Source organism: Cottoperca gobio, chromosome 7, assembly GCF_900634415.1.
Source record: "Cottoperca gobio chromosome 7, fCotGob3.1, whole genome shotgun sequence".
NCBI lineage: Eukaryota > Metazoa > Chordata > Actinopteri > Perciformes > Bovichtidae > Cottoperca > Cottoperca gobio.
Genome location: NC_041361.1, coordinates 2,947,478 through 2,971,703, shown reverse-complemented (window position 1 = coordinate 2,971,703; position 24,226 = coordinate 2,947,478). Strand labels below are relative to the sequence as shown.

Below are 24,226 nucleotides of genomic sequence, written 5' to 3'. Positions count from 1 at the left end.
AATGTGTTTAATGACAGCTATGTGAGCATGCCGTAACGCATTCGCTGCCCTGCAGTGGAACACGGACTCTGCCAAAGTGGTTGCGAAACCACCCTGCGCCACAACTCTGACAGGAATTTCCCATCGCCCCATTATCAGCATCAGACAAGCTGAGTGATTGCAATTACATCTGCCGAAATGCTAAGAGCAACTTGCTTTTCTCTTTTCCTTCGGAGAAGTGAGGTATTATGAATGGCCCCATTGTGAATCTGTGAGGGTTCTGTCTGCCCAGTAAACCAGCATAGTTGTGCTGTGTAGCTTTAATGAGGCCTTAATTATGAGATTCCTCTACCTTAGTGACTGACTCAATGGATGACGGTTTTAAGCAAATCCCCGTGTGTGCAGGCGTCCCTAAAGCAAAGGGAGACGCACATTATACTCTTATACTTTGTTTACCATCTCAAAATTCATGCAAAGCAGGGAAGCCAACCAGAATCGCTTCTCTTTATTGTCAAAAGTGCTGCAGTTTACTCCAAACACACACAAACAAGCGTGGTTATGAGAGGTGACCATAGTTGGAGCACAAATATGAGGAGGACGGGACATTTTGGCGAGGAGCCAGCCACCGTTCCCAGACCCCATGCATTCTGTCTTTCTTCTCTGTTTGTCAGCACTTCCAAACATGGCTACCTGCAGAGAGGAACAGACAGTGAGACTCTCAGTTAGGGATGCCAGGCTCCTGTATATTATGTTTTTAGCATGCCTTAGATTTTTTCACAGCAGCCTAAGTTACTCCAAACAGAGCCGAGCAGTCCAAGTCCTGCTGATACCGAGGCGGCCCTAAACAAACCTGTTGCTGTGATACCGTCCCAAGTGGAGAAGAAGATGAAAGATAAATGCAGTGGAGCTCATTACTTGCTGTTTTTCACTAATATTAAGTCCTTTCTAATATTTTATAAAGGGTTTATCAACTGCAATTCATTCCCCTTCTCTTTTTTAATAAATCATTTATTTGCTTTTAGGTTTCCAGGTTGCACTTGCGTTGTATTTTATAGCTAGCTCTTTAAAGCAGCTATAATCAATATTTTTATAATTGATAATGGATCATATAAGTATGTGAAAGTTGTCGCTCGTAGTGACAAACCTATCACGTTAGCTCTGCTGAGCTTTGTAGTGTTTTTCAGGTCATTGTTTTGGTTTCCTGAAAGGCAACTTTACATTTTTGGTTCAAGTTCTTCGCTCTCATTTAATGGTTTTGCAGCTGTTTTTTTGCAGAAGAACAGTTTATCACCCACTGTTCACTACCTGCACAGCACTAGAGGGCAGACAGACAGTCAGTGACGAGCGGGTGTACACATACGAGTCAGACATTTCCTTCAGGAGTTGGTAGAGACCAAAAACGGAGCTAAAAGAGAGTTATCAGATATCCTTAAACACAACTCCCAATTAACGATAATGTTACTCTGCAACTGCCGGATACGTAAATAGGCAACTGTTTACAATTAACCATAACAACTTTAAAAGGTGAAAATATGTCAGTGTGGGCGTTCACAGGTTGTTTCTGCTGCCCCCATGTGATCAACATTTACAACTGCAAACGTGATAACTGTGACAAACATTTATTAAAGATTTAACATTAAAACGGGCAGTTATGATGACTTATTAGACACGGGGCGCTGTATAACTAATCTACTTCATTTGGGGGCAGCTGTGGCGCAGGAGATAGAGTTCAATCACAAGTCCTTTAATCACAAGGTCGGTGGGAGGGCTCGTCCTGTCTGCATGTCCAAGTGTCCGTGAGCAAGACCCTGAACCCCAGGTTGCTCCCGATGAGCCAGTGCATCGCAATCGCTGTATAAATATGTGAATAAGTGAACGAGAGGTAAAGCGCTGTATAGATTCTATACACTTTGTACTTAAAGTATATTTTAATGTTAATATTTAGTATACTTTTAGTAGTTCTACATTGTGGTATTGCTACTTTTACTTTACTTAGAGTATTCCTTCTACCGCTGGTGATTCACCTCTGCTGTCATCGCACTGATTTGTCCCTGGGTTTTAAATCGAAAGAAACAGGTTTTATTTCACATTTATTTGTTCCTGTGTTTTGTTTCGACCTCTACATGATTTGTTTGGCTCGCCAGCTTAATTATTGCCCAGGAGAACAAGAGAAACACAAACTCAGATACAGTCTTTATGCAGTACCTGCAGGACATTATCCTGATTTTGAGCGCCATGACTAGTTTTCTGTAGCTCATGCAAACTGAATATGTCACATATTCGTCTGAAATATCTTACATTAATGGTGTCTGGGAGGTTTCAAAATCAGACAGCAGCTATGTAAGTATTTTCAGCAATTTAGTTCACAAATTGCGGCTGTCAAGTGCAATCGAGGCTCCCCTCAGTCATGCATGGCTCCTAAAAAGGCTTTTGTCTCATGTCTCTGTCATGTCTACATCTCTGTACCTTTACAGGTTCACTCAGCAACCTCTGGTGTAATTACACAAAAGGTTATATGAGGACAAGGGACACATTAGAAACACTGGTCCAGCTTGACATTCACGCACACACACACCTCAGAGCATGGACAGGCAGCAGGAAAGAGTCTGGTGTAGTTGGAGTGGAGACGGTGGGTTTTAATGACACAGTATCTCTCAGAACGCTGTTCCCATAATTACGCTCTGTCTGACGTGGATCTGTCATTGGCATTGATTGTTTGTCCTGATGCCCACCTCCTCTGGGAGAAAAGTGTGTGAGTGTAGAAGGGAGGGAGGGTTAGGGTGGATGTTTGGATCCCCTCGAGCTGGACAGGTTGCATTCAGGAGCCCACGGGAGGCCCAAACTGGAGCCATTGGTGAGATTGGTATCGTGTTAATGGCTCCACAGGCTCCAAGATACATAGCAGCAAAACCATAAGAGGCACTGGAATGTGGAGCTCCCTTGAATCATTGTCATAATTAGGGACAATTGCACACGCAGACCCAAGACCTATTGTGCTCATTGGAAACCTGTTTTGTCTGACTTCTCTCATGCCTAACTACACTGCTTGTGTCTGTGTGTGTCAAAGGAATAGTTGGACATTTTGGGAAACACGTTTATCAGATTCTTTTGCAGACAGTCAGATAGATGAGATGATTGATATCTCTCTCATGCCTGCATGTTTAATATGAGGCTACAGCCGGGCGACAGTAAGCTTAACTCAGAAGAAACACTGGAAACAGAGGGAAATACTTAGCTCTGTGCAATTTTTCATTTTTACACTTGGATTTTTGTTGGCTGATTAAACCAGGGCTTTTCAAAGTTTGACTCTGTGACAAAAAAATGGAGAAACAGCTTTTAAAACAAATTCTAACTAAATTGAGACAACTGCACCTCATGACACTTCATGTCACCTTGTGTCACCTTACTTCTATTTGTGGTATAATCATTCTCCTAGCTTTGGAACTACAGTTCCCATAATGCTTTGGGGAACGTAAACTTGCTGCTTTCGACAGTTTGCCAATGTTTGCCTTTTCTTTTTGCCTATATTTGTTACATTTTGGAAAACAGGCACCATTAAAAGTATGCCGAATTATCTATTAGCAGTTCCAGTTTGCAATTCACCCATAGATATACGGACAACTAGCACTGGATTACTTTGACACTGAAAGAAACTTATAAACTTGATGATTTTCAAGGAAGTTTTGGAGCGCCTTTTTTACTATGATTTCTAACCGGATTTAAGGGCGTGTAGTTGCGATGGAAATCGTTGATAATGATATCTACAGAAAGAGTAAGTACCGCTTACTTAAAAAATATGTGTATCATGTACGTGTGTTCAGATTTGACTGTGTTATGAGTCCGAGAAGGGGTCCGATTTTTTACGCAGGTACCTTAATTGCCTCCATGAGATGTCATTGGTGCTGCTGCTGCTGAAACTGTTGACAGTGTCTTCAGAACACCTGCATGCACTTGTCCCTTTAACCACACGTAGTATCTTTGTTGCCTCATGTACCAGATTTTTACCACTAGCACATTTCCATCAGTTTAAATGCACAATTCCTCAAGCCTCCAGTTACAGTAGTAGCTATGTTCTCAGGCTTCCTTATGCAACAGCAGCACTAAGCTCAGTTGTTATGAAGAACATGTCAGACATCGAGTCTGTAATACGCCTCTCCATATGACAGATGATTAGGCCTTAAATAGCACTATTGACACTAATAAGGGCAAATATCCCTCATTATCTTTTCCACAAGTGATAGCAGAGGCGACTCAGGCGTGGAGGCTCCCATGGGACTAAAAACAGACGACCTGGTCATGTCGTGGGCCGGTAGCTCATGTCTGAGGGTGTGGTGAGTCTGAGGTCGATGGTGTGGATAAGATAAGGCCGGGCAGTGATAAGGGTCCAAAGTATGGAAGGCTGAGGGGCCCCAGAGTGAAGACACAGCCGGTATGTGATTGGCGTCACTGCTACTTGGGGAAAAACTTGTGTTTGGACTCTCTGAAACACCTCTGTCAGTGTCAGAGCAGCCTTTTCTCACTCAAGCAGAGCTGGTGTGGTTTTTCACTACTCAGATCACGACTGTCGAACGGTTGTGTATATCCTGGCTGAAACTCATCCAGTAGGCTCATAAATGCCCAGGCGTCCATCCATTTGTTCACGTGTGATCTCATATATCACACTTGTCACTCCTGGGCAGCTATAATCTCCGAGAAAAGCTTTTAGTAGAAATCCTGCTGACGGTGTTATTTGAAATGCCCTGAGATTATTCATTATACAGTTTACACAGTTTGTTGGAAAGATGGTGATACACAGAATAACCGTTAGGAAATAAATAACGAGGGGATAATCAGATATGTATTTTTTACTTATCTTTCACTTTTGTGGTTCCTGTTGCTGAGACTGTTGTCTGGTGTATTACCACCTTAAGATACAGGGATATAATGAGATGGCTTGTGGGATGAGGCGCTCAGTATGAAAGGATTAAACACAAAACACCAGTGTACTTTCACACAGTTCGCAGACTGCAAACTATAATCTTCCAAATCCTGTCGAAATCCCAGGGATATATGTTTCACTAGTAAATATACACACTCACTGTATGTACCCTCTTTCTCCCATTGCTATGCGATTAGGGTGCATTTGAATGAGAAAGAGCATCTCTGGATGTTTTGGCACACCACTAAAAAACGTAAAAGAAAGAAGTAATATTTGTGAACGTAACTCTTCTGCCTTGAGACAGGTTTACAGTCTCGTGCTGGCAGGATAGATTCCTGAAATAAACTTTCCAGACACAGGGAGTGAAAACAACTCCCTTTCCTTTGTGAGGGAGACGAGGCTTGGCCCGATATTCATCAGTGGGGATAACCTCTGACCCCAGAATCATATGACGCTGAGTGCTGGAGATCCCGGTGCAGCCAGACAGTCTGTCTGAGACGCCATCTCTCTTTCTCTTCCCGACACTTTTTTCACCCTCCTTTTCTTCCCGTCTCCCACTTTTTCCTCTTTCCTCACCTTTCCTGCTATCTTACTATCTTAGGGACTGTATGAAAATGTGTTAGGGTGTGGATGTGGTGCTGAAACACCTCCTACCTATCTATCTATCTATCTATCTATCTATCTATCTATCTATCTATCTATCTATCTATCTATCTATCTATCTATCTGTCTGTCTCTCTGTAAAAATAGCAGAATTAAAATAGTATAGTATATAACGTAGTAATCAGCCTCACCTTTACCAGCTGCAACATTAAAGTAATTTACACACTCATTATAATCCAGTGATACAATGTGGGCAGTGGGCCATTCTGCATAACGATCAACTTTTGGTACATTAAGTATATTTCGATGCTTATACTTTTGCACTTTTACTTGAAGGACTTTCACTGTAACAGATATTTCTTCCACCTCTGACGTACACATAATAACCCTTCCCCTTGATTTGATCCTGACCTCCCGCCTGATAATGTTCATACAGTCCCTTACTCCAGTGTTTCACATATGCATCCCCATATCTAGTAACACAGCATGAACTTGTTTTTATAAACTAAGAAATCTAAGAGAAATATCTCCCCTATAACAGCCCCCACTCTCTTCTCCGCTCCAAACCCCTCAGATACCAGCATGCAGACAAGACGGTGGGCTCTCGCTGCTCCAAACAATTACCATTAGGTAGGCCATGACAGAGCTTTTCCACACCGTGCGACGGACTGAAACAGCTGCTGACAAGCCCATCTCTCCTGAGCCCTGCTCCAGTCTGCTGCGATGCTCTGATTGTGACACTGGTGTTCAGGATGAGGTACTCTCAGGACATACCTCGAGATGACAGCCTGATAAACAAATACCTAATGGGCTTCCTACAGCATTTGATTTCATTTAACCGAGATCCAGGAACTGCTAAATTGTTTTCCATCTTGCAGCGCCGTGCTCTCGCTGCTCACCTGGGTGATCACAACCTTAAACATGATGCAATGGATGTCTGATGTATCAGAGTTTTTCTTTTCGAATGGTAATTACAGAGCAAAGTATGGATAGATCTCAGGGTCGGATGCATTCATACTTTCACTAATCCAGACATGGAGCCACTAAACATGTAATTACCTTTTTTTATAAAAGAAGTATGCCCCATTTACATGCACTCAGATCATTCAACCAAATGTAAGGGCAGATAATGTGGTTATTTTCACAAAGATAACTACTGGGATCAGGTGTTTATGCAGTAATCAGTGTTCGAGCATGTTGCGAAGAGCGCACGTAATGAACTTGAGACCAATTATAGCTGTAATTTGAAGCTGCAGACTATTACCTCATTTTTTTTTTATTGCTCTGGTGTTGACGCTGAATAAAATACATGTACTCATGATGTATGGTGGCAAAACATGACGGTTTGTTTTGATGAAAACGGGGCTTGCAGGTGGGTTGCACAAGTGGCTGCGTCAAGCCCTCCCCCCCTTCCCTTCCTCCCTATGCTTACAGGAAGAGGCCAAGCCCCATGCATACATTTCTGTTCACTTCATATTTTGGCAACTGTTATGTTTGAGACATTTCACTCAAGTGAGTCATGGTTAAAGTGGAGCCCTGTGCCAAGGAGGTGTTGGGTTTGAGCGCTGCGATGTTCAGAATGAGGCGGAGAGCGTGAGGTGACATGTTTTGCTGGTATAGGGGGGATACGGGAGATACTCCTGTAATGAGTGCTTTGTGAGATAATGGTATGCACGAGCTCGCCTCCCGCCATGATTCCTCACTCGGCTTCGGAGGCAGAAAACAGCAGCGGGAACAATGCCGAAACATGTCATGTAGACTAACTCGGGATGCATGTGGCGCTCCAGGGGCTGGTTGGTGGAGCATGTTGGCAATGTGATCTGATTTTCACGTGGCATATGATTGTGTTGCATTAGATGAAGTACTCCTGACAGCTGTTGGAGTTTATTCAACCTGGTTAAACATATACATCCCACCTGTATCTACCATATATGTTAAAGGATCAGTTCTTCTTCTGTTTTTTGCTTGCACTGCCGAAGCTTCATATCAACTTTAACCTAAGCTCCTGAGGGAAACATCTGGCTCTTTAGCTGCTAAATGCTCCGCTATGTTCACCAGCCAGTTGTCTGTTTGGTGCCGAGCCGGTAGTGTACAGTGTTCGGTCCTGCTGTGGCCTAAAATGACGCTATTAAAGCGGAGAGTCAAACCAAAAACAGTAAAAGTTTTGGGTCAGACAGCTAAACTATGTGCTGAGACTCACTATAAAGTAAAGCCGAGGGGAGCTGGAGATGTCTGTAGGTTCATCGCTGCGAGCGACCCCCTCGCACATAAAGTCAAGTTTATAGCCGCTTTAAGATCAACTTTGGAATGTATTTCTTAAACAGAACGAAGACTGTGGGTTTCTGATTTTCGGCTTCAGATGGGCACGTGAGTACTGAACTTAAGACGTGTGTGTGCGTAACATCATGCTGCAGAGAGCAGCGTCTAGACCGGGGAGCATTATGGCTAACATCTGTGTGCGCCTGTCCAGCGACGACTAGCTGTGACGGCATTTCCTTGGATATTCTCTCACATACTGTGTCTTTATTTCCAGTGGTCAAGCTCCCATTGCGGCGCCCACCATGGATAAATGCTGCTTTTGTCAAGAGTTTTTACCCCTCTGAGCAGCTGTCCACAGCCCCTCAGGCACTCAGCAACCCAAGCAAGTGCATGTCGGCTGTCAGGGCAGCGAGAAATTAACATTCAAGTTGAGAGACAGTTTTCATTATAGCGCGCGGCCAACTTTTAGATATTGTGTCGAAAAGATATTTCTCTCAAGGAGTCCCTGTATGCAACACATTGAAACGAGACACACCTGTGTACCGTGCGTTCTTGATGTGTGTGTGTACATAATGCATACCTCATTGAAACCTCATCTGGCTTGGATACACCTCACACCTCAAACCATTTCACAATTCCTGGTATTAACGTGACTCACTGATGCTCCGTGGATGTTCCAAAAAGTCGGTTTGTAGTCACACTAAGCTGTTAAATTTCCAAGATGATGTGGCCAACAACACAAACACCGAGATCCAGCGCTTGACTCGAGTAAACTCGCATGGAAAAAATGGAACATTTACCACAGCGGATTGTTGGAATAAAAAGAGAAAGAAAGAAAACTAAGAAAGGAGTTATGGGCTACGTATAGGTTTGTAAAAATTGGGATCTCAGTGACTGATTAAATACAGGAGATGCCATGAAGCTAGGCAGAGCAAGCGTGTCACTAATAAGGCCTTGACTATTACCTGGACTGACAGCCAGAGAATGGGAGGAGAAGAGCTGGCTCCACTCTGCTCAGTCAGCCAGAAAGCCCCCAAACGGCAGGGCTAACACAGGTCAAGTGATTTGGCGCCTCGGGTGTATTAAAGCTATTTACAAGGGACTAAAGGATTTACGTTGCTTCACCCATTCGGTCTGCACTTTTATACGACCTGGCACCGGGCTGCTAAGTTTTCTCTCAATCAATACGAAAGGGTCATAAAGAATGTTGCCTTTAACGGGTGTTTGGCATTTTTGGAGAAGAAAGGAGGTTTTTATGGGCGGCTCCTGACGCCTGGTGTGAAGGCAGACGCATGAGATTACATGAGATCCTCTCACACACACACACACACACACACACACACACACACACACACACACACACACATGCTTGTAGAAGCACAAACATGCCATAATCATAATCAAAGTTGAGGTTTGAGGCATATTCAAATGTAGGGTAACTTTAACCCCACTATTTAGCATTGTATAAGCAGTACATAAACATTTAGTAAATGGTTTATAACACACTACAATGTAGTTATAAGCAGGTGTTTATTAATGTATTTATCAACAACTATGACTCCTCCTGTGAGCTGTATCAACAGATAATGAAGGAAAACCATAAAATACAGTTGTAATAATGTAAAATATGTCTTTATAAGAGAAGTTATGATTGTTTAAAAAACTTTAAAATGTCCTTATAACAGCGTACAACTACATTACAGTGTTTGTTAGATGTTTATGTGCTTATAAATGCTAATTAAAGGCGTTAAAATGTATTAAACTTTATGTAACATCCTGTGAACTTATGTTTCTTCATACACCTCATGATATTCCATCTCGGAGAATGTATTATTATTTCAAGGACATTCAATTATTTTTTATTGAGGTAGATATTTCACCCTTAATGTTCTTTGGCCCTCGTTAGGAGAACAAAAAAAACATACTTAACATTGTTTTATCATCGTGATACTTTAGGACTTTTCTTAGTTTTATGAGAGTTGCCCCTCCCAAATCTCAAATAACTCTATTTGGATTTCGTTATTAGAGTTTTTATCACAGTTTGAGCACAAGAGGTCTACCAGGGACTTCAAGCTCTCTTTATACTTGTGATATTCAACTTAGTCGATTCATACAAACAGTTTTTGATGGTTATATTTGACATTTGACTTTTAAGGACTCTTGTTGCCCCCTAGGGTCTCGCCAACCAGTGGCACCCAGGCGTATTAACTCAATAAAAAGAGTGTTTGATATTTGTATTATATCTTTATCAGACTATTTATAGATTAAACATTTGTGCAAGACTTACATGTCGATTCATATCTTGAATTTTCTTTTTTTTATACATATTTATGCATGTCCCTCCCTCCTTTCTGTGAGTATTGAATGAGAAAGATGTGTAGTATGTGTAAAATTACAGGGAGCAGTGATTCCAGTGTGTAAGTACTCCTTGTATTGTAGTTTTATTGATTTTCTTTGTTGTATCTGGCAACTCTGAGGCAAAGAGAAGTGTTCAATGCTTTCTCACTTACCGGAAAAAGGTGTTTTTTTTGGATTATTGTTATTATTTTTTACACATAAAGCAGTGGGATCTGTGAGGAAGTCTATAATAATGTCGCTCTTAAAACAATACTTATATGCCAATATGTAATCATTGAGTGTACTTTACCTCTGGGGATGCATTTATGATCAAAGCCACAATGAAGCCGAACACATTGAGTACGTGTACCTACTTGAGTATTCCCGTTTCCTGCTACTTTATACTTCCACTCCACTACAGTTTAGATCAGGGGTGTCAAACTCATTGTAGTTCAGGGGCCACATGCAGCACAATTTGATCTCAAGTGGGCCGGACCAGTAACATCACAGCATAATAACCTGTAAATAACCACAACTCCAAATGTTTCCCTTCGTTTTAGTGCAAACAAGTACAAGTACATTCTGAAAATGTTCACATTTTATCTTTTTACAAAACATTATGAACAACCTGAAATGTCTTAAGAGAAAAAAAGGTGCAATTTCAACAATAGTATGCCTCATTTTATCATTTACACATGTGTGTTACAACTTACTGATCAGTGTATCTACAAAGGCACAACACATTCAGTCTCAGGTATCTGGAACAGTATTTTACTTTATGATCAAAACTAATTAATTTTTACACTTTGCAAAGTCATCCCGCGGGCCGGATTGGACCCTTTGGCGGGCCGGTTTTGGCCCCCGGGCCGCATGTTTGACACCCCTGCTTTAGAGGGAAATATTGTACTTTTCACTTAATTTACATTCTACGTTAATTGTACAACTATAGCTACTTTTCAGACTAATATTGCAAATGATAAACTTCCAAAATGGGGGTCTATTGTCAAGTTTCAGTCACCAGTTCACCAAATAAACATTTCCGCTCTAAACATCTCTGATAGCTACATTTAAATAAATGTTTGAGATCCAAATAGGTGAAAGTATTCAATATTTCACAAGATTTAAAGATTGCAGTCCCAAAATGTGGTGAGATTTGTAGCAGAACTTTCTTTCCTCTTCCATTAATCATCTCACGACCCCTCAGATTTATATGGTGACCCTTAGAGGGGGGCCCAAGCCCTAGGTTGGGAAGCACTACCAGACTAAACCATCTAAAAATTAAAAACTCAACCTCAACCAGCTGCAAACGATGCTTACACGTGGTGAATCTATTATGTAAAAAGTAGTTGTGATACGTTAAGTACATCTTGATGATGGCACCTAATTACTTTACTTAAGTAGTAAGTTGTAATAGAGTATTTTTACTTTATTTAATTGGTATTGTCTTTAAATACCTGAGCACTTCTTCCACAACTCCCTGCTGACTATTTCCCATAAAGCGAGATGCTGCCATCTTGTGGATCACTTTGCAAAGGCCCCGTGCACGATGGTGTGTGAGTGAAGCTTGCCACAGGACATTTCTGTCTTCTTCCCCCTGATTGCAGTGAATCAATGAGTCCCACCCTTAAACAAATAGTCTGATCTACAGTAACACCTTTCATTACGCACCAGCCTGGAGCTAAAAGGTTATGAGACTGCAATATGCCGATGTTTAGAATGAACGTAATGAATCCTGAGCGACGCTTTGCCCTTTGATCACATCGTAGCACTCGATGGTGCAATTAAGCCCATAATTAACAATAGATTAAAAATCTCCGCTGAGACGCGTGCTTCAAATCGATTTAGAAAAATGGAGGAAAGAAAAGGGATAAAACTGTAATTACTCACATCAATCTAGAACTATGATTGAAAAACAAACCTCTGGGGTATAAACACACACACACACACACACACACACACGGTTTTACAGACAGGTAATGTGTTTCAGATTAGATCAAACTCCAGGTTGCCTATTTCGATTTCTAAGTGCAGCTGTATGGCACTTTGTTACCAAGACGACTCTTGCAGTCTGGTCTGCGGTCATACAAATAGAGAGGGGGGGGGGGTTGTGGTTCAGTTCGGGTTTAGCTGAGATGATAGTGGGCAGCAGACAATCAAAGAAGAGCATGATTAGAGACCACAGTCATTAGGCTGCTGGAGTACCTGGCAGCGCTCCTTAATCAAACTATGATGACACAGCAACAAGCTGCAAAGCCCTGATCCTGAACGTCTCTGATTTTGCGGTTTGTTTCCTGAATTGTAAACAGTCTTCACGGTTTATAGTTGGATCTGTTGTGACAGTGGTGGGGCCGGAGAGGAGGCACGCCGAACCTGAGTCAGAAGGTGGAGAACAGGCCTTCCAGGTAAAGGTTTAGGGGTCTCCTGGAGCAGAGGCTCTGTATGACTTCACTGTTAACATTTCTTTGTTTAACAGTCTACAAAGAGACACAAAGCACCCGCACATTGTATTATATTGTCACTGTACTTTATTCTATTTAATTGTGTACTCGCCACTTTACTTTCTTGTTCTTTTGCTGTAACAAGGTACATTTCCCTGTCGTGGGACTAATAAAGGATTTCTGATTCAAAGATTCAAAGATTCAAATAGATGAAACACAAAAAGAAACAAAACAAATAGAAAGAAATGCAAAATGACCTCAAACTGAGAAAACAACCACAAGGACACGAATAACAACAACAAATGGACATAACAAATACTAAAAGGCACAAAATGACCTCAAAGAGATGCGAAAAATGTGTTGTAGATTTCTGTCTATTTAGTCTTTAGCACAGAAAAATAAACATGATACTACCAGCGACCACAAAATGGCTAAAAGACGCGGCGGCATCATCCGCACTCGTTGTGTGTGTTTCAGTGTGTGAGTGTATTGTTCCTCTGAAGGACAAATGGGGGAGTTTTTACATTTCTGTCCATGGGCCTGTTGTCTCATAATCTGTCCACGATGTCTGTGTGCAATATGGAGTTATTCAAACGATTCTAAACCTGCCCCTGGGGTCAAAGGTCAGACGCTGTGAGTCAGTGTGATTGCCTGTGTAATCAAACCCTCATGCTCTGCTGCTCCTGCAGGAAGAATAATCTACAGTATACGCTGTTTGCTCACATCAAAACAAAGCAATTCTCCTTCCAGGCAGTAATGAAGTGTTGCTGACTAATTCTAGCTGTCAATGTGAGAGAGGAGCGCGATGTTCTAACCCATCAGGCAGACACACCGTGGGTACCAGCGGAGCCACAAAAGGCTTATTTAATGGCACTGCAAATGTTTTTTCCCCTTAACTTTTAGATTACTGCAGTTTGGTAAAGGTTCAACAGCTTTCTTTCACATCTTGATGTTATCACCTGTAGAAAGGAGAGTATTCTGCCTTTTATTACTTTGTTTTTGTTCCATTATCAAGATGATGATGATCTTTTCATCTTTTTTTGTGTTGTATTGCCCATATCAGCAAAAAAAAAAGGAAGTGCTCTGACTTCATTTATCTTTTAACTTCCTAACGTATAGTGTGAAGGACTGGAAGCTCTTAAAGAAAACGAGAGACTTTCGATTAGAGACGGTCACCTGCAGCCAATTACACACAGAGCCACCACGACAGGTTCCACTGCAGGAGATACACATAATACACACGTACTGCACACAAACGCAAAGTCACTCGGGGTGGTGACACTTCATTCTGTATGTTATCCAAGTAAAAGCATACGTTTGTTGTTTTTGAGCAATACATATATGCTCCTTATAATATAATGATATAAAACTCATATATAGGCTCAAAAATACTTTTCTGTTTTCTCCACTGCTACAATAGTGTACATTATATTAATAATAATTAGTGCCCCATATTTAAAACAGTATATCATCATTTTTAAATTAACGGCACATTCTGTCCCTTCCTCCAGCTACGTTCCCACTACCCCAGGCCCGTTTGTTCTCTACCTGTCCACCAGATGTCCTCAGACTTTTCCTATCTCCCCGCCCTCCTGTTTCCACTTTCCCTCGTTAGGCCTGCAGTATATAACCGGCTCATTTACCCATCAACCTGCACCTTGTATCTGGACCTGGTCGTGCCTACGTGCCACAACTTTTCCTGACCCAGTCCTGACCCAGTCCTGACCCACTCCTGACCCAGTCCTGACTCAGTCCTGACCCAGTCCTGACCCAGTCCTGCTGTTTGGACTTGCCCTAGTAAGCTTCACACCTTATAACAGGGGTCTTCAATGTTTTTCAGGCCAAGGACCCACAAAACAGATGGAGCAGGGACCCCCTACTGTATATATTGTATAAAAGTGTGTTTTATATTAAACTGGGTCTAGTACCATGTATAAACATACTACCCTGTTATTGTGCATTCAATACTAAGCTATTCAGTTAATACTGAATGTGAGATAACGTCTTCTGCCTCCATATATCCGTTCGCTACAACATGTTGGATTCATGTCATTGTGTATTTAAAGTTATTTACGCGGACCCCCTGTTGAAGACCTCTGCCTTGTAATAAATCCCTGTACTGCTCCCGCCTGCTGGCCCTCCAGGTCTGTAAAATGAAGCCCATGAGGAAGTAACTTCAACCTGCATTCTTTCAAATGACCAGCAGGAGGCGACTCCAATGGTTGCAAAAAAAGAAGTCAGATTGTGTAGATCACCTGACTTCTCACTTGATTTATTACCTCAGTAAACGATTTCCTCATGACTTTATGATCTCAATAGCTAACTTCAAGTCTTCTTCAGTACAGCATGATGGTCATTTTGTAAATTATGTTCCCATTTAGAGTAAAATAGACAATAAAGCAGCGTAGGGCGGGGCTACCTTGTGATTGATGAGATGCTACCACGGTGTTGTCTGGTTTCGATGTCTTGGAACTTTAACCCTTTCACAGTGCGATTACAGCTTAATTGGAACATTTTGGTCAAATAAAGATGTCAGTCTTTGGTGAATTTAGCTCCACCCTCTCGTGTCCGTTTCAAAAAACCAACATGGCGACGGCCGGAACGCCAAACTCGAGGCTTCAAAGCGGTCGTCCACAAACCAATGGGTGACGTCACAGTGACTACGTCCACTTCCTTCATACAGTTTATGTGACAGGCAGTATAATTAAAGTCATTACAGTATCAAGACTGTTACTCCATTTTCCCTCATGAGCAATATCACTGCAGTTGTTCCATTAATTAATCCCTGCACTATAATCCCTGCTAACATGGCTGAGACAGTGTGTGCAACACGTGCAACAAACATGCACGGAGTTGAGTGGAGCACATTCACTTTTTCGAGGACCTGAAAGGGGTAAGAGGCACAAGGCTCCTCCCTGAGAGTTTGTGAAAACATTCCAGCAAAGTGAGAGCAGTCAAAGAATTAGAAAGTCTGAGAGCGGCCTCTTACTTTCTTTTCACCTCTGTGCACATGTACAGTAGTTGCTCTGTATACAAAGAGTTTATAGGTTGTGTAAATCTTTGAGTTCTGAGAGGGGAAACTTTGGAGAAGCATCTGAAATCTGGACAAAGAAACTCATCTGTCCCCATTGATCGGTTCACAATGAAGCCGGTGTTTGTCCTCCTTGTTTCCACTGCCTGGACTTTCACTGGAGCCCAGTATTACTACCAAGGGCTGATGGATTATCTGGACAATAGGTTGTCGGCTATTGAGGTAAGAAGCAATGCCCCTTTAATTAAGTGACTGATAATTGATCAATATGCTGTGGTTTTACATGAGTTTAATGACAATTGCAAAGTAGGTTTTCACATATAGAATTTGCTTTGGTATCTTTGGTGCGTAACAATAAATGTATGAAGTAAGGGAAAATAAAAGTACTGTAAAAGTAAAAAATCATAAATGGGAAAAGAAATCCAAATTAAGAATAATCTGCAAAACATTTGCAAAGAAATGTGCAAAAGTTCCCAGTATAAGAATATGTGCAGAGATAATAAAAAAAACAATACAAATCTGTAGTAAAAGATAAAAATACAAGATCCTTTTATATGAACTGAATGTCTCAACTAATGCAATCCAATTAATGCAATCTCTGCCCAGCTCATCAACTTTGCAGGGGCAGATGCCTGCTACATGCAGTTTCTGTCCGACACCATTACAATTTCTTCAGCGTTTTAAGACAATGACACATCGGTAATGAGTACAAGCTCAACCTTTGCTGCCACGCTGTGAAACATCCCAACATCCTAATACAAAGATGTTTTTTTCTGCAACAGTAGAATAAAGCTGTGTTACAACAAAGGGCCTCAGGGAAGGAATCAAATTACTGCAAGTTCAGTATTCAGGTTTTAAAGGAAGGTTTTATGAGACAGCAAAGTTTGTATAAAGGAAGACTTTTCTTGGCTTATGAAATGAAATGCAAGAGGATTACATTTCTGCTTGCCTCGGTGAGTAATTTCAGTTTATTTCTCATTTAAATAATTATTGTAATGTATTCTTTTGGAGTTTATTTTCAGAGTAGGAATTTTCTTTTCATCCTCCGTGTAGCTGCGAAACAAATGAAAAACTTAAAGCTGTTATCTGCGTGAAATGAAGTCTATTTACAGCTAACTACTGCTCTCTTCACCCCCCCCCCCTGTGGCCTCCTTCAGTCTCAATTCCAATATGTTGGTTCAACTTCTGCATTTGTACAAACACGACAAATTCATCAAGACATTTTTCATTGAATCTTCTTTTCCATTTGACCACAGGCCCACAGCAAGCAAAGGGAGAAAATGAAAGCGTGGCGGAGGTGACAGTGGCGAAGCCGTCAGTTATTGCATCTCGCTCAGAATAATTTACCTGTCACTCACTGTGTCAGTCACTTCACGGAGAAACTGTATTCTCTTTGGTGATGTGATAATGCTCTCTATATTCCAATACATTTCATATAATGCAATCATGATGGCAATTGTGCAAAACTTTTTGCCATTTCATCAGCCTCAGCTGCACTTTGTGTTAAGTGCTAATTTGCTAATGTTAGCATGTTAGCACGCTAAACCCAGATGGTGAACATAGTACACAAAACCTGCTTAACATCACCATGTTAACATTGTTCTTTTGACTGTGTTAGCATGCTGACACTAGCATTTAGATCAAAGCACCACCTCACAGAGTTGCTAGGTGGCCCGTGAGCTTTTAGCTTTATTGCAGGTCAGTTGGCAGCTTTAAAAAAACATTTTGTTTTATTATAACACTTGTTTATAACACTCTGCCCATGTCTGCTAGGACCGCATGCAATTATGGCATGAACAATCCCATCGCTACCACACAGAGCTGTTGGATTTCAAAAAGCTTACTGCTGAGGCCATGGAAGGGCTGAGGAACGAGCACAGCGGGATATTCAATGCACTGGAAGGAGCTGCGGTCCGAGTGGACCGAGTGGAGAGAGAGATGGACTACGTGGAATCCCAGACTTCCCCTCGAGCCTGTGCGAATAAGGCAGACAAGGTGGTGGAGCAGGGAGCCTGGGGGTTGGAGGAAAGCAGAAGAAAGGACGAGGAGGAGGAAGAAGACTGGGAGGAGCTGCAGTCCAGCGTCTCTGGTGAGCTGCAGGGAAGTACATACACACATCTGACAAACGTCCTCTGCGGGATGGCTGCGTTTGATCTTTTGTTTGTCATTCACGACGGAGCCCAGGCACAGTTAGAACCCATAGGATGCGTATAGGCTGTTTGTTGTTTGAGGATTTCACCATCACACCATGGTCTAAACCACTCCGTGTGGAGAGTTGCTGTCTTGGGAAAAGCCATGCCTCTGGAAAATTGGGAAACAAACATAGCGCTGTTACAAGTCATTTAATGGAGTGCTTTGAGTCATGTTTTCCAGGAGACATGTGGCTTGATGCAACTCATTTATTTCAGCAGAGCTACTTCCCTGCTTGCGCTGTTTGAGCACAGCATTTGTCTCTATAATCTTCAGGTCCCCAGGCGTGCTGCTTCTAACAATGCTGAGATAAAAACTGCTGCAATGAGTCATTTACACCGTATAATACAGGGACTTTTTAAAGAGCCCTTTTGTTAAGATGTGAAAGCACATTTTCTTTATTCCATGAAACACATCAGACTCTATATCTGCAGATCTCACTGAATTGGCACACTTAAACAAAAGATCTGTGTTTGTAAAGGCCTCCAAAAGCTACATTCATTTGGTTCCATTTACACACTAAATAAAACAAAATAAAGATTTCTTTATTATTCACCCTGACTAAATGAGACAATCAATAACGCATAAAGGCAAGAATTATGTAGTAATATCATAAACGCTCTGCTCAGAATTATAATGCCAGTCATGCTCTACATATCAAGGGAGATTTCTCTCCTTCAGATGTTTAAATAATTTAAAGTGGGATAATCGTGTAAAGCAGAGCAAAAGGCTTCACTGTTTGTAAAATCTCCTCTGCAATCTGGAGCTGTGTGTCTGCAGAGAAGAGGGACAGGAAGCTGCCCTGAGGTCAGCTGCGTTACTCTCCGAGCTCATGTTCGCTCTGCACACAGTGAACCATTGTGAATGTCTGACAAGTGACCCAAAGCAAACTTTACTGCATTGTAGGGACCCATTTCACATTTGTGAGCATAATGTTCATATCGCTCCAGGACACATCGAGGTGGACGTCCTTTGTTTGTGTGTTTTTGTATTCAGCTTCTTCATGCTGTCTGTGTGCTGCACTCGTACTTCCTCTCATTATGAGTCAGTGTGTCCAATTTCCCCCTGACCGGTTTGAATTTGCCTTAATTTGGAGAGCCAGATATCGACCGCTGCAGGCTGTTTGGTGTTTACTAAATCGTTTAAGCTGAGAAATGGCTGAAACCTGCTAATGGAATTAATTGTGCCAGCTGGGAGTTCGAAATCTGAATTGAATTATTCTAATCACATTAGCATCACACCTGTGAAATATTTCTAATTAGGATTGTGTAATATTTCACCATAGGTAGACGTGTAATCTGAGGTGTATGGAGCTAAATCAAAATTATATTTGAACTGAAAAATAAAAATCCTGTCAAATCCTAAAGTGTGTTTCAGTGTATTGCTCTTATATTGCTCTTGGTACCGAGTACTATCTAAGACAGCTTGCTTCACAGAACCGTGTCAGTTTTTATGTTTTATGGTGTATAGAGAGTGTTGAATCATGCTTCTCATGGTACCTATGTTTCCTGAAGGCAACATGATTAAGGATGTTCCTTAGCCTCCTTTGCTCCGCTGTCACTCACATTTCAAAGCCCCTCTGGTTAGTGGGAGGGTAATAATGATAATACCAGGGTAAGCCCTTAGAGTAGGGCGAGACATGCCTACGCTGTCATTCTGCATAATAATTAGCCATATGTGCTTCTGTGCAGGGAGAGGTTGTATTTTTAGAGCAGTGGGCCTCGGTAGCGATGGGCATTTGTTTCCGGGATAATGGGCTTTGGGGCAAATTACATTTTTTTGAATATTGGGGTCTCGGAATAATGAGCTGTCAGAACAATGCCATGGCGTCGTTTTATGTGAAGTAACATTGAGGTCGTAGCAACAGTACAGCAACAAAACATCATCCCTGTCTTTGTGCTCTCTCTCACTGCAGACTGTGTGGAAATCATCTCTGGCATCCGATCAGTGAAGATCTTAAAGAGAGTGGGCGGCCCCAAGGGCATGTGGACCAAGGACCCCAGGTCGTCCAAGGTGTACGTCTTCAGCGGGACATCAGGAGACAGCATCTACCAGTTCAACTCTGTGCAAGACTTTTCCCGCTCTCCTGGCATCAATGGCAGCCGTCAGATCTGGCTTCCCTCTGAGTGGAGCGGTCCTGGCAGCGCTGTCTATAACGGCTATTTGTACTACATACAGCAGGAGGATGATACAGACGTGCAGGTGGTTAAATATGACCTGTTGACTGGCACGGTGACGGACGTCGCCATGTTCCCTGTGGAGAGCCACGCTGCTGTTTACAACCTCAACCCAGAAACCGCTGCGGACCTCGCAGCAGACGACGAAGGCCTCTGGCTCTTGTACGCCACCAGCGACAGTGAACCCAACATTAACCTCGCTAAGATGGACCCCGCCACGCTCGATATAGAACAAATCTGGGACACCCGGTGCCCACGGGAGAATGCAGAGGCGGCTTTCGTCGTGTGCGGGACAGTCTATGTCGTTTACAACACCCGTCAGGCCAGCCGGTCCCGAATCCAGTGCCTGTTTGACGTCAACGACGTGGTGATCAGCGAGGAGGCTCCCCTGATTTACTTTCCCAGGAGGTACGGAGCCCACGCCAGTCTGAAATACAACCCCGAGGAGAAGCAGCTCTACGGCTGGGACGATGGTTACCAAATCATTTACAGACTGAGCATGAAGAGGAAACTCCTGGTGTGACGGCAGGGGAGGGGAGTCATGTTTTCAAAGGCTATGATAAAGAAAAGGAGAAGTGAATTGATACATGCAATGCTAAAGGTCTTCCAGTAGCCTGCAGACTCTTCATTCAAGGTGGATTTAATGCAACCATAACATCACACAAATGAATAAGCCTTTGAACTATTATTTATTAATTTGATTCTTTTCTTTTGCGTGTTATATACCGAAACAAACGTGAAAATGTCATTCAGTTTATTAGAGGCTGTGAAGTCTTATTGGTTTGTGGTGTTTTGTGTCCTTCCCTCAATTAATTTGACCGGTTTGATTCGGACAGAATCTCATTTCCTTTGTCCCCCCTTCCTGCTGGTTAAGCCGCTGGCCGTGTTGTCATTATCTGCCGTGTTTTATTCACACAGAACACAGACACAGTTTTGCATCAGTATTTTAATCAAAGAAAAGAAAATCATAACACATCACACCCCATGGGAGAAAGAAAAACAACAAAACTCTTTTTCTGCCGTTGATTTTTCAGACTTATTGAAACAAAAACAATTTGTGGCTGAAATAATGTTTCAGTTTACTTTATTACACACCGGGTCATATTGAGAGTCTTGATCTACGAACTCATTCGTATTCACTAACAACTCGTTGATGTCAATCACCAGAACATTTCTATCACTACAAATACAAAATGTTCAATAAAAAAATTGGAAATTCATTGCTATCATAACAGTTGGAAGGGATACAAGATCATATCAAGAAACATTACAATGTTAGGCAAAGCTAGAAGGTCTTGAAACAGTGGGGCGATTGATTTAACAGCTTTCTTCTACTATGAAAAACACACCACGTTGTCCGAGAAATACACGAGCGTCGTAAAGCACACGTTTAAAGAAACAAAAAAAAGGACGTTATTATTCAACCACTTGTTTCAACACTAAAATAAGATATTATAAATCTATGAATAAAGCCATGAGAGAGGGATTTCACCATCAAAACAACCGAGAGTCACATTTGTGGAAGGGTGTTGATGCGATGATGGATTACGTCACGCACAAACAATAATGAACTGACTCATTCTCGCTATAACAAGTGCCAATTAGAGAAATGTCACTGCTCTGTAGACGCTGACCTGTCCACCCATCAGCTGCCCCCCCCAAGCTGTCGCCTCAGCCTCGCAAACACACACACACACACACACACACTGAGCGACTAAACAGCTCGCTCTGGGTACACTTACCCATGAAGGAAATGGCTAAAACAGATCTGGCTGGGTCTGCTGAATGCATCTGCTCCCGTCTTCATGTCTGGCCCCACATTTCATAAACTCTGTGATGTATAGTGTGTTCATTGTACTGTAGCCGTAGTATCGCTCGTCCTGTGTTGCCGAATGAGGCACCAGAAGTCTAGACTAGTCGAAGTCACGGCCAAGAACATTGTTGGATTCAGATTTAAGTTGCCGTGTGCTGCTCATGAGATAATATGGATGCTATTCAGTAAGTGTTCCTCTTATCGAAAAGATACGATCTGTACAAGACGTACCAAATATAATCTGTGAATGTTTCCCTGCCCGATATCACACTGGCTCCGTAGCGTTCCCTGCCCGGTTGTATTGATGGTATCTGTGTTTTCCAATTACAGCTAAACAAAACTACTACTAGCGGGTTAACTGGAGGACAAATATGTTAATGTGGAACAGTTGGTGCATCTTTTATCCGACTGAAACTTATTAAAGTTACTGTAAAGAGAGCAAATCATATGAAGGGACCCATTAAAGGATGCAGTATTTTTTTCAAATGTCTTCAAAAATCCATTTACCACATGTTGCAGATCAAGCATCTGGATGTCCAAATCAAAACACACGTCCACCCTGTACAACAGTATGATTAATGACAGGATAAACATCAAGAAAGTTGCATGTTTCTAAGTTCAAAAGACAAATAGGTTCATCTTTTTCAGAGTTTTAGGTTGTTCTCAATCATCACCACCAACAAAGCTACATATATTCAAAATGTCAGTATTTAAAAAAACAAATTATCTTTACCTTTTTAATGATATCTTTTCTGGTTTTCTGCTTAACATAACGAAGCATACAGTAAACGGCAGACGGCTGTACATGAAACTATACACATCCACCAAAAACCTGTTCAGAAAAACAAATAGGAGACAGAGAAGTGCGTTTGAACAGTGTTAGTCTGAAGGAAAACATGAGCGCTTGTGTGAGTTTTTCATTTGGAAGAAAATGGTGAGATCGCTCAAGAGTAAACATCAAACAGAGAAGGAGGTAAAGGTGTGTAAAGTGTGCTCACAAGTTCCCCGTTTACAGAAACCTCCATTGACAAAAATCTTGTTTCTGTTTTAGTGTTCTTTAATCTACGTGTGCCTTTGTCATGTATTTAAACCTTCCACTCTTTATATTGAAAACATTGAAATCAGTAATAACACTGCAGACATTTTCCTCTCGTGAAAGGGGATACCAATAATCTTGTTATTCCTTCTTCTCAATGACATAACACTTCTTCTCATCGCTAAAATCACACTAAATCTCCAAATCGCCAAATTGAGAATATTTTAGTTTCAGCCGAATCTAATCCCTCCTCAACAAACTGCGGATCAGATAATTGCGTATGTTATGAAACTGGAAGAACTCAGCAGGAGCTTTGAAATTCATTTCAGTTTTGCTATTCACAAACCATAACGATGAATGGAGCGGTTTTACATCTAATAGTGCCAAAATGCTACATTTTCCTTTTTATGCTATGCAGCACTGTGAGAATGAGAAAAGAGCCGAGTTTCGAAATTGCTTCAGATCCAGTTTGTCTCTTTCTACCTCAGACGTTTCCTCCGCTGTGAAACCTTTGTTGCTCTCGTGGAGCAATATCCGATATCTGACTTTTTCTATCAAAGAGTCTCCGCAGCACAAAGCTGAATCTTCAGCGTCTGGAAAGTCTCCATGTGAAGACACCAAGATTCGTTCTCCTCAGCTCGCACAGCTCGATATTAAATGTCTGCAGGACGGATATCCAGCCAACGAGCTCTGGGTCATCACAACACCCACATTTCAAACCCTTAAACCCGAAAAGATTGTGCTTCACACAACTATCTGACTTGACAGTGGTCCTAGATCAGTTCTTGGGAGTGCTCTGGGACTAGACTTGAGGAAGGGAGAGAGAGAGAGAGAGTGAGAGAAGGAGAGAGAGATAGGTGGAGACAGTGGGGTTGTGTTTTGTCCTCAATCAGACAGACAGGAAGTGGATCAGCAGGAGGGAGGAAACCCCCTTCTGGGCTGCTGGGTCACAGGTGGCTCTGCTCAGGGACTAGCAGGGGGCCTGGGTGAGGGGCAGGAGCCTTGGCTGTCAAAGCTGGCTGCCCTCGCCTTCCACTGCAGGACACACAGACACAAGGAAATGATTCATAACACACACGCTGCTTTTTTACACTGTCACTCTGAGGTCACTCTCAGCACAGGACAAATATCTGTATAAAGGTGTTAGTGTTCCAGGATTATAAGATCAATGAGGGGTTTTATTTGATTTTCCTATTTAGTATGGGAGGGAAGGGTACAGGAAATGAAAATACGTAATAATAAAGGAGACTTTACGCACTCATTCAAGGAATATACAGCACATAGACTCAATAATTCATACCTGACAAGATACCTACATTACAATCTCATCAAAAACACACAATGTTATCAGCATCTCTGTCTTAAGTCTGTAAATTATTTAAACTAAAATAAAAACAACAACAAACTGTACCCATTCCCCTATGGCCTATATATAGCTGCGGAAA

At 41.9% G+C, this 24,226-nt stretch overlaps 2 protein-coding genes across 3 annotated transcripts in view; one reads left to right on the top strand and one right to left on the bottom strand.

Annotated features, from left to right (window-relative positions):
• Window positions 1–3,631: 3,631 nt before the first annotated feature.
• On the top strand, window positions 3,632–21,327 carry olfml3a (olfactomedin-like 3a). Of its 2 annotated transcripts, none has more exons than XM_029436690.1 (3): window positions 3,632–3,751; window positions 17,339–17,654; window positions 19,671–21,327. In XM_029436690.1, exons 1-3 carry the CDS (start codon window positions 3,734–3,736, stop codon window positions 20,453–20,455), a joined length of 1,119 nt encoding a protein of 372 aa, XP_029292550.1. In that variant the 5' UTR covers window positions 3,632–3,733; the 3' UTR covers window positions 20,456–21,327. The 2 variants fall into 2 exon arrangements, with proteins under 2 accessions (XP_029292550.1, XP_029292549.1); XM_029436689.1 differs by lacking the exon at window positions 3,632–3,751 and adding an exon at window positions 15,497–15,787.
• Window positions 21,328–21,694: 367 nt separating this feature from the next.
• The window catches only part of syt6a (synaptotagmin VIa), a 53,274-nt gene continuing 50,742 nt past the window's right edge, over window positions 21,695–24,226 (bottom strand). Inside the window, exon 7 of the mRNA XM_029436688.1 lies at window positions 21,695–23,816. Coding sequence (XP_029292548.1) covers window positions 23,745–23,816 — 72 coding nt within the window. The 3' untranslated portion in view covers window positions 21,695–23,744. The remainder of the gene's footprint in view (window positions 23,817–24,226) is intronic.